We start from the raw sequence: 10,673 nt of genomic DNA, 5'->3' as shown, positions 1-10,673 counted from the left end.
TCTCTCCCTCCTCCTTTCCTCCCTTCCTTCTCCCTCCTTCTTTCCTCCTCCTCCTCTCTCTCCCTCCCTCCCTCCTCCCTCCCCCTCCCTCCCTCCTCCATCCCTCCTTCCTTCCTCCTCCTCTCCCTCCCTCTCTCCCTCCTTCCTTCCTCCCTCCCTCCCTCCTTCCTTCCTCCCTCCCTCCCTCCTCCTCTCCCTCCCTCTCTCCTTCCTTCCTCCCTGCTTCTTTCCTCCTCTTCCTTTCTCCCTCCTTCCTTCTTTCCTTCTTCCTTCCCTCCCTCCTCCCTCCCTTTCTTCTTCCCTCCCTTTGACCCTTCCTTCCTTCCTTTCTTCCAAATCCAGCAACTCTAATGTCCATTCTTGCAAAAGTAACCTCTTTTATATTCTTGCAAATAAATGGACTCATTTTTGTGAAAGAGAATGACTAGGCTTTTTTTTTAATGATTAAAAAGCATTCTGAAATTTTGCTGCAAACACAGGAAGGTTTTTACTTCACTACAGTCTATGCACTTGAAGAAATCATTAAACTTTTTAAGATAAGTAGTTATATCCAAAGTGGACAAATGCTACGTTATTTCCAACCTGGAAACCCCAGCGCTCTCAGAGAGTTTGGCTGATAATTTAAGTCATCACCTGTTAGCCGGGCACATTGTTGGGTCAGTGGATTTCACAGGGAAGTGCCTAAGATTCTGAGGTGTTTACATCCCTGGTAATTATTGGCCTGGACTAATTCCTAGTTATTTTCAAAATTTTATAGATCCAAAGCACAGGAATAAAATTTAAATATTTAACAAATATCATATTAATCGTGGGAATCTTAAGATAACCTCATTAAAAAGCATTTAAAGCTTACCAGGGTTATGAATGATATTTAATTAAAATGCTCTTTTTTACAGGGCCCTCCAGGTCCTCCTGGCCCTCCAGGTGAAAAGGTAAATATATTTTTCATTTGAATTTCTTCAGCATTTGTATAAGACTACCACAAAATCACCATAACTTGCTGTTTAGTCTCTGTAAACAGTTTGAGAAAGTTATTTTTTTTGTCTCTATTTAACATCTGTCTACCCACCTGCCCATGTATCTGTATACCCATCCCTCTATCTATCCATCTGTCATGCATCCATCCATCGTCTGTCCATCTGTCTGCCTGTCCATCCGTCTGCCTACCTGTCCACCCATCCATCCATCTATCCACTCATCCATTTCCATCTATCCATCCATCTGCCTCTCTGTTCATCTGTCTATCAATCATCTATCCATCTCTCTGTCTGTCTATCTGATCTATCCATCTGTTCTGTCTTTCCTTTCACCAGTCCCTTACTTTGGAATCATTGATCTTTCCTTTAGTTTTCTATAGTCACATTTTATTTTATTTTATTTTATTTTATTTTATTTTATTTTGTTTTGTTTTGTTTTATTTTATTTTATTTTATTTTATTTTATTTTATTTTATTTATTTTTGAGACAGAGAAAGACAGGGCATGAACGGGGGAGGGGCAGAGAGAGAGGGAGACACAGAATCGGAAGCAGGCTCCGGGCTCCGAGCCATCAGCCCAGAACCCGACACGGGGCTCGAACTCACGGACCACGAGATCATGACCTGAGCTGAAGTCGGACGCTTAATCGACTGAGCCACCCAGGCGCCCGTATAGTCACATTTTAAAAACCTTAAATTAAAAAAAAAAAAAAGTTTTATAGAATTCGTTTTCAATAATACTTTAAAAAACGTTTTTAATAGCCACTGAATACAGCAGGACACAACTTTGTGGAAAATGTTATGATACTTGTTGGAAGCAGCTCCTGCCTTGACCCCACCTTATCATTACATTTTGTGTGATTTTGAGCAAAGTGGACAACTCAAATAACGGAAGCCTAATTTTTAATCTACAGGGGCAAATGGGCTTAAGTTTCCAAGGCCCAAAGGGCGACAAGGTGAGTACACGTGGCTCTGGACTGTTGTCATGTTTATTTTTTATTTTTTTTAACTTATTTATTTATTTTGAGAGACAGCGGGAGCAGAGGAGAGGGTGAGAGAGAGAATCCCAAGCAGGCTCCGTGCTGTCAGCACAGTGCCTGATGTGGGACTCACACTCACGCCCATGAGATCATGACCCGAGCTGAAATCAAGAGTCGGATGTTCAAGCAACTGAGCCCCCCAGGCGTCCCATGGAGTGTCGTCATGTTTAAAATCACAGTTGTAGGGATGATAGAATTTCAGCCTCTGGACCTCCTCTTGGACCTTCCTAACCACAGTTCCCCTACTCTGCATGTTCTTGAATTTATTAGTGTTTTCCTTAAAATCCATGGCTAGAAGTCACTGAGGTTTTCTACGTGTGGTCTGACCAGCAGAGAACACAAGGCCATTCTAGTTCTAGTTCCCTGTGCGTTGAATTCAATCAGAATGTTCCCAGGCAGTGATAAAGCCAGGCCCAGACTTTATTATAAAAGAGGCACATTTAGGACTTGGGCGTTAGTGGTACAGCTATACTAAACCCTGCAGAGATGGAAGGCCGTCATACGAGCCGGGAGAGGCAGGGAGGCAGAGACTGGAGCAGGGGAGAAGGGAGGCCAGCGGTGGCTCCCTGATCCTCCAGTGATCTCTCCACCAGTTTCCCTGCGTCAGAGTAGCCACATGGGCACCAGCCAAGTGGGGATTCTGGGCCTGTGACAGCACCTGCCGCGGCCCACGTTCTTCTCCATCGGAGCCCAAGTCAGTGTAGAGACCACCACCGGTGGGTGCCAGGTGCACCAGAGGCCTGGGCAGGTCTGGGCTGACCTGTGGCCTCCATGTTTCACCCCAGATTTGGTCCAGTCTTTCCATAAACCTCCGAGGAAGGTGACCCTGCAAATTGAGTGTTTTGGATCTCACTCATCGTGCGATGACTGGGATTCTCTGTACTTCTGGCTGCGTCCAGCTGTCAGAGTTCCCGAGGGAGAACATTCCTGATGGTTCCCTTCCTTTTCGTGCCCCTAAAGATACGTCCTTTCCTCTCAGGCTGTGTTAGCAGTCTGTGACCCTTCCCTCCATGCCATCAAAATGCGGGAGGACAGCCTCTGTGTCCTGCTACGTATGCATGTACCGCAGAAGTGCATGTGCGGTCCTCACGTATGCACGCATGCAGAGATGTCTCATAGATGTTCAGGTTCCATTCCTATTACCTGAGGTAGTGGCTTTCCTGACCCCTGAGAGGTGAGAGTCTCCTGGCTTCGTGTCCTTAATGTACCATCTTCCTACTGACACTGCATTTTATGCTGAGACGGGGATAGATTAGAACAGAGTTTGATTACCTTTTTGCAAACCAGATGTTCTATTTTGCCTCACCAGGGTGACCAAGGGGTCAGTGGGCCCCCGGGGGTTCCAGGACAAGCTCAGGTTCAAGAAAAAGGAGACTTTGCCACTAAAGGAGAGAAGGTAGGAGACGGACTTTCTTAGGTGAATGCTGGCTTTCGAATTTGGGACAAATTGGAGGGATGCAGAGAAAACAGGTTTATAGATTGTCCGTCCCGCAAAATATGAGCATAGGGGGAGCAGAGGCAGCTGAACTGGGTTGGGGCAAGGCTGAGCTCCACATGGGGGCTTCTTAGATGCACCAGGTTGAGGCCAGGCTGGGTCTGCAGCAGGGACAGAGGCTGAGGGTGAGGGCGGAGGGTCCCAGCTGCCGTGGATCGAGCATAATGATGTGGTCTTCCCAAAGCCACACCCTTCTGGGAGTTAGGACACGAACATGGGAGACCAAAGAGAATTTCCTTGTTGATGTATCGGGAAAAGACATTGCTTTCCTTTTCCATGTTCAGTGTGGTGTGTCAAGATCGATACAACCATTAATCCTGATGGCTCACTCTCTTGCTCTCTTTTGAAAACTTCTTTTAGGGTCAGAAAGGTGAACCTGGATTTCAGGTAAGGCCCACATTCCTATTTGTTTATCATCATTTTGTGGGAACGCTCACGAAGTGTTGGGTTGAAGTTACGAATTTCTTCACCTTCAGTATAATATCGACTCAATTGAATATTTTACTTAAATGTCCTAATGAATCTTTCTGTTCTTTCAAGGGAATGCCAGGGGTTGGAGAGAAAGGGGAGCCCGGAAAGCCAGGGCCCCGAGTAAGTGCCTCTCAAGTCCTTCTGTTCCTGACTGTAAACTCATGCTCCTCCCTTTCCTAGAATCCCAGACTTACAGAAACATGAGTGGAAGAGGTCTGTCCTCTTCGGAAGGGCTTTCTCGAAGCCCTTGTAGCAGGAAGGAGGAGGCCACCTCCACCTGAAAATCCCCCTGGCAAGGCTGAGGCCTCCCACCGCAGAGAGCTGGACTGGGGGGCTCTCTGGACAGCCACCCGCCTGCTGGCTTCTCACTGAAAGCCCCCGGTCCTCTTGCGCGGAGTGCCAGGTGCTCTTTTTGGCTGCCTCCTGAGCCTGCTCGGGGCTCTACCCGGAGCCCAGACTGCATGGCCTAGACGTGAGGTGTTCCGATGCTTCCCACCCCTGAATCCTGGGGACGGGAGACCCACCCGCTTGTAGCGGCCTAAGCCCGTCCTGCTCCTACCCTGAAAATGATGCGTGCAGACCCCCATTAAAATGAGTCCTCTGCCTACCTGCCACCGGCCCCTTGCCATTCAGAAAACCTCTCTGCTGTTAGCTCTGTCGCCAAATGTAACGGTTATCTTGGGAGATTTGGGGCTACTCCGACTCCGTTTTCTAAAAACTGGAAAGTCCTCTTTGGCTGTCACTGCACAGTTATTCTCTGTATACCGCATTACTCGTTAGTGTGGTGTGGGCAGCTAGCTCATGTAGGGGTTCAGAGCCTTGGTGTTAGAGCGTATTTATTGTTATTTTTATGAAATTCTAACGTCTAAATCTTTATTGTACAGGGAAAACCTGGCAAAGATGGTGAAAAAGGAGAAAAAGGGAGTCCAGTAAGCATTTCTCTGTAATTTCCTTTCTTTCTTTCTTTCTTTCTTTCGAAAGGGAAAGACTTTTTTTTATTTAAGAAAAATTTTTTTTGATGTATTTTTGAGAGAGAGAGAGAGACAGAGTGTGAGCTGGGGAGGGTCACAGAGAGAGAGATACAGAATCTGAAGCAGGCTCCAGGCTCCGAGCTGTCAGCACAGAGCCCGATGTGGGTCTCGAACCCACGAACTGTGAAATGATGACCCGAGCTGAAGTCGGATGCCCAACTGACTGAGCCACCCAGATGCCCCGAGACTTTTTTTAAAATATTTATTTATTTATTTATTTATTTATTTAACGTTTACTTATTTTTGAGACAGAGAGAGACAGAGCATGAACGGGGGAGGGTCAGAGAGAGGGAGACACAGAATCCAAAACAGGCTCCAGGCTCTGAGCTGTCAGCACAGAGCCCGACGCGGGGCTTGAACTCACAGACCGTGAGATCATGACCTGAGCCGAAGTCGGCCGCTTAACCGACTGAGCCACCCAGGCGCCCCAAACGTTTATTTATTTTTGAGATAGAGAGGCAGAGCACAAGGGGGGAGAGGCAGAGAGAGAGGGAGACACAGAATCTGAAGCAGGCTCCAGGCTCTGAGCTGTCAGCACAGAGCCCGACTCAGGGCTGGAACCCACAAACTGCGAGATCATGACCTCAGCTGAAGCCAGACGCCTAACAGCCTGAGCCCCCCAGGTGCCCCGTATTTCTCTGTAATTCTTAAGAACAAACTGTTGCCCTTGTTTGCTCATTACTGTTCTCCATGTTTCACTTCAGGGGTTCCCGGGTGACGCAGGGTACCCAGGACTCCCCGGACGAGAAGGTTTCAAGGTAAATGGTGACACTACTTGGAGCTTTACCTTATTTTGTAGTTCAGCCCAGAAGTTGTTCATAGTGTGAAGGACTGTGGACTCAAATAATAAAAAAAATATTTACCTTCCCTACGAGCAAATCACAACTTAATTTTGTGGTTTTATTTGTGTGTGTGATTTGAAAAAATTAAAAAAAAATTTTATTCAAAAATTTTTATTTATTTATTTCTTTAAGGTTTATTTATTTTGACAGAGAGAGTGTGAGTGGAGGAAGGGCAGAGAGGGATAGGGAGAGAGAGAATCCCAAGCAGGCTCTGAGCTGTCAGCACAGAGCCCGACGTGGGGCTCCAACCCATGAACCATGAGATCATGACCTGGGCCAAAGTCAGGTGCTCAATGGATCAAGCCACCCAGGCACCCCTGTGTATGATTCTTTTTAAAAGAACATAAAATGTTCCACTCATTCAAGTTTTTATGCCTTATTTTTGGTAATAGATGAATTTTATCTGGCTACAAAACAGCTGAAAAGGCAGAAAGAGTGAAGAAAAGAAAGCTTATCTGATGTTTCTGTTCCCCTCTCAGAAACGGAGTGCACCATTGCCCTGTGTATCCACACAGGGCACACACCTGTGTATCCGCACACACCCTGTAAAACAACGCCCTGTGTGTGCACAATTGCCCTGTGTGTACACACACGTACACCCTGTAAAATAGTAATGGGTGACGCCTCTTGGCCTCCTTGCTTAGTGATACGACGCGGGTAAGGATGTCTGTACGTGCGGCCACATGGGAATGTACTCTGTGCCCAGGCCTTCTGCATGGCATCTGGGTCACACCCACATGGGGATGGGTACAAGTATCTGTGCTCACTTGTCTGCTCGTTTCCATGTCACAGATTGCTACAAGTGTAATTTGGGGGGGGGGGGGTCAATGTTTACACTCTCTTTTTTGAAAGTTTTGCCACAGGCCACCAAATTGCCCCTGGAAAAGAACAGCCATCTGTCTGGGGCCCTTTTTTGTTTTTTTTTTTGGCAACTGCTTGTTATCAAACCTTAAAAAATATTTGTCAGTGTGGTAGGCAGAAAACTAGATAACATAAATCTCTGCTGAAGTAAGAAGTAGTTTGGAAATATTTCTAGTGGTGACTCATAGACCAGGGAGCAGACCTCACGGTTCGTTCATGAAAGCCAAGGAAAAGGGAAGTAAAGGAAAAATCCTTTACTGATACTGTAACTTTTTTTTAAAAAAGTCAAATCTTGTAGATTTTAAAAGGTAAATCCGTTTAGAATGTATTAGCTAAGATATTTTTTAAGTCCCAAAGATGTTTCTAAAGCCTCTTCTCATATTCAGATAAGAAAAATCAAAACATTGAATTCTGGTTTACTCCTAAGTTTATTGCCTTGGTTGAAAGGGGAAAACTACATTAAGGGACTATGTGCAGATCTTAGGACTTTTAAAGATACTATTATGATGGCTTACATAAAAACATTAGATATAACAGGATTAATTTTGTTGAGTTTGTCTTCTTATATGAATGAAATTAAGCCTCAGAGTGACCAGAATTTATCCTCCCCCCCCCTCCAACGTTTTCAGGTAATGCTGGGTTTTAAGGAGAGAGGCGAAACCATAAATATCCTTTTACAAGGACTCCAAGGCAGCCTCAGACAACCTTACACCTAAAAATCTCTAATAAAATGATTTCTTTAAGAAAATACATTGAGAAATCAAAAGCTTCCATTTCATTTCATTTTATTGAAAGACCACCACATTCTAACTCAACTTACGGATGGCTCTATGCGAGTTGTCCAAGGGAGTGTGCAACCAACCGAACACAGCAAACGTTGTGAGCGCCTTTTTCCTGTTAATAATTGCGCTCCCGGTTATGATTTGTAGAAATCCTTATTTCCACGCGGCACGCTGCATTCGTGTTTGTTATGACAGGTCCGGAGCACTTGAAGGTCCGTCCTCACAGTGAGGAAAATAATTTTAGTGTAAGTGGGCACAGTCTTTATTTTTCCAGGAAAAAAAAAAAGCAGTTGAACACTGCTTTCTGCAAGACAATCCATATCGTCAAAAAAAGCCACGTATTTTTTCTTTTGTAGGGAGACAAAGGTGAAGCAGGTCCCCCAGGCCCACCTGGAATCGTGAGTAAAAATAATGTCTGGTCGTCTGTGCGGGCGTTTGACAGTGAAGAGAAGGGGGTTGGGGCCACGGCATTCCTGCACTTACATTTGTATATAAAGAGGGTGCTTAGTATTGACAAGAATAAACTTATACTTTGTATTGCGTGGAGTTGGGCACTTACATTTTATTATATTTGGATCATTTCCGCATCCCCTTGGCCACGGAGAATGGAGAGATTTGCCCGTGGATAACGATACGAGCAAAACCGTTTGAAACTGGCCCGTTAGGCAAAGTGTGAAGAGAAGCAGGTCGCCCATAATCTCTCTGGAGCACAACAGTTTTTGTGTCTGCAAAGAACATTTTACCTCTAGTCCACGGGCGTAGCTGTACCTGCCTGCGCTCAGTGCGTGCAGTGTCTTTTTCTTTTTAACAGTGAGCGTTCTTCATGTTTGCAAGTTCTCTGGGAACGACTGTTTTCAGTATCCTTCCAGAGAGCCGTGCTGTCACTGGCTTAACCCGTTTTGTCCCCCCACCCCAGTCTTCTTTGGAACGATGAAAATGTTCCCATTGTTTCGTTTGCTGCAGGTGGAGGGGTGCCCAGTGCTCGCATACGTCTGCGTGTCCGCGCGGCACTCAGGGACTTCTCCTTAGGGGGCGTTTCCCAGACTGGGGTCCCTGCGGCAGAGTACGGACCCCCCGACTGCCGTTCACACCGCCACGCAGGCTTGGGGTTCCCCTTTCCGTATCCGTGATCGGGCAGCCACCTTTGAGTGGCCCGTGTGTAGCCTCATCGGCGGATTTTAATCTGTTAATTTCGTCACTACCAAATTCTATTTTAAGGGAAATATGCAATATTTGAGCTTGCCATTTCCCTTGAATTTCTGTGATTTAGAAATGGAGTGGCCTAGTTCACTCCCTTGTCATGAGGCTGACAGTGTCGGCCGTGTCCCTAGGCCCTCGAGGACGTCCCCACTGTGGTCCAGTGAAGTCTGCCTGTGCTGTTCCACACTGCCTGGGAAAATCTAATAGTCCTCTTTAAAGTAGACTCTTCGTTTTATGGCTTGTCGGGACATTTAGAAATTCCAAACCCAAACCTCAGAATTAGTGCTTCTCTAACCTCACCTCCCTGGCAAAGCTCCCACCGGGCCAGCCATTACAGGGGGCAGAGGGTCTGCCAGGAGGGCCCAGCGGAATGTCCGTTTTCTGTGTTGTCTTGACTGTCCCCTCCCCCCCCCCTCCCCTTCCCCCACGGCTGTTTCTTTACTTCCACCTTTCCTGAAATCTCTGGAAGATGTTAGTTTTCTCTCTGCTCTTCTGTGACACGCACAACCAGCCGCCTCCACACACCTTGGTCTCTTCTCTTCTGCCCCCAGGTGATCGGCACGGGACCCTTGGGAGAAAAAGGAGAGCGGGGGTACCCAGGGTCTCCAGGGTTGAGAGGAGAGCCAGGCCCCAAAGGTCAGTTCCTGTTTCTCCTCCGTCCTCCTTCCTCCTCCTCTGTCCCTCCCTCCCTCCTCCTTCTTACCTCCGCCTCCCCCTTTCCTCCCTGTGCCCTTCCTCCTGCCCCTCCTTCCTACCTCCCCCTCCTCCCCCCTCCTCTGCCCCTCCCTCCCTCCCTCCTCCTTCTTACCTCCCCCTTCCCTTTTCCTCCCTTTTCCCTCCCTCCCCCTTCCTTCCTACCTCCCCCTCCTTCCCCCTCCTTCCTCATCCCTTCTGTCTTTTTCTCCTTTACCTTTTCTCCATTTTCGACCCGACACCCTCCCATTTTAGTGACACTGACAGGTCTTGCACGACCACGTGGTGACAGACCTGCTCAGGTCTGTCCTTTGTCCTGGTGCCAGGTCCCCCAGAGCCCATCTCTGCCCGTCTCTGCGGGGCCAGGGGCGCTGTGTTTCCCCCAACGCTCTTCCCTGGCGCCTGGCCTGGGGCCTTGTGGGCACAGATGCTCGGGCTCGGGGTGTCTGACTCTCCCCTTCTCTTTCAAGGTTTCCCAGGATTACAAGGCCAGCCAGGCCCTCCGGGTGAGTATCCTTGGCTGATTGTTTCAGATAACTGTACAACATCTGTGTGCTTCATGTCCGGAACATGTTTGTTGTGTATGCCAGGGTTTGCCAGAAACGGCTGGCGATTTTGTGCATGTTTTTCTAGTTATGACAGCAAGGTGTGTGCACAGCTGTGGTCCTTTACTTTGTAAGTCACAGGCGGCCCTGCGGGTGTGTGTTCCTGGGGGTTCTCATGCCTTCCTCATACTTCTCTCCCTGGTTTGGACCGGCCTCTTTGCCCCCGCCGACCCCCAGGCTCCTTCCCTCCACCCACACCCCCTCCACTCAGGTCCCCAGTGTCTGGCAGGCCCCGCCCCCCCGCCTCACTCACCCCTGCCCAAGGACGAAGATCCTGTGTGTGGCAGGCCCCTTCACGCCCCCCAGCCTCATTCCCCCCCCCCGGCCCAGATGCAGGTCTGCAGCATCTGGCAGACCCTTCAGCATCGGTGCCCACAGTCCCTGTCTCTGGGGTGACTTTGTTTCTCTCTTGGGACTAGAATCAGGGCTGAAGCCTCCCTTACTGATCTGAGCACCTCTTCTCTGTGGAATCTCACAGCTCTTGCTTGAACTTGGTGTGTGATTGCATCACACCTGCTGCTTAGCTAGTGTTGGATCCTGTGTGTGTGTGTGCATGTGAACATGTACGTGCGTGTGCATATGAGCATGTATGTGTGTATACATATGAGCGTGTGTGCATGTGAACATGTGTGTGTGTGTGCATGTGAGCATGTGTGTATGCATGTGAGTGTGGGTGC

At 48.0% G+C, this 10,673-nt stretch overlaps 1 protein-coding gene across 1 annotated transcript in view; it reads left to right on the top strand.

Moving 5' to 3' along the window:
• COL4A1 (collagen type IV alpha 1 chain) overlaps positions 1-10,673 on the top strand; it is a gene marked incomplete at its 5' end in the record, with an annotated part of 154,627 nt that overhangs the window by 97,584 nt on the left and 46,370 nt on the right. The window contains 10 exons of the mRNA XM_049647331.1: positions 897-932; positions 1,891-1,932; positions 3,326-3,412; positions 3,872-3,898; positions 4,052-4,102; positions 4,867-4,911; positions 5,718-5,771; positions 7,855-7,896; positions 9,250-9,334; positions 9,862-9,897. Coding sequence (XP_049503288.1) covers positions 897-932; positions 1,891-1,932; positions 3,326-3,412; positions 3,872-3,898; positions 4,052-4,102; positions 4,867-4,911; positions 5,718-5,771; positions 7,855-7,896; positions 9,250-9,334; positions 9,862-9,897 — 505 coding nt within the window. The remainder of the gene's footprint in view (positions 1-896; positions 933-1,890; positions 1,933-3,325; positions 3,413-3,871; positions 3,899-4,051; positions 4,103-4,866; positions 4,912-5,717; positions 5,772-7,854; positions 7,897-9,249; positions 9,335-9,861; positions 9,898-10,673) is intronic.

Source organism: Panthera uncia, assembly GCF_023721935.1.
Source record: "Panthera uncia isolate 11264 chromosome A1 unlocalized genomic scaffold, Puncia_PCG_1.0 HiC_scaffold_16, whole genome shotgun sequence".
NCBI lineage: Eukaryota > Metazoa > Chordata > Mammalia > Carnivora > Felidae > Panthera > Panthera uncia.
The sequence above is the reverse complement of the archived record's forward strand: the minus strand, read 5'-3'. Positions and strand labels throughout refer to the sequence as shown.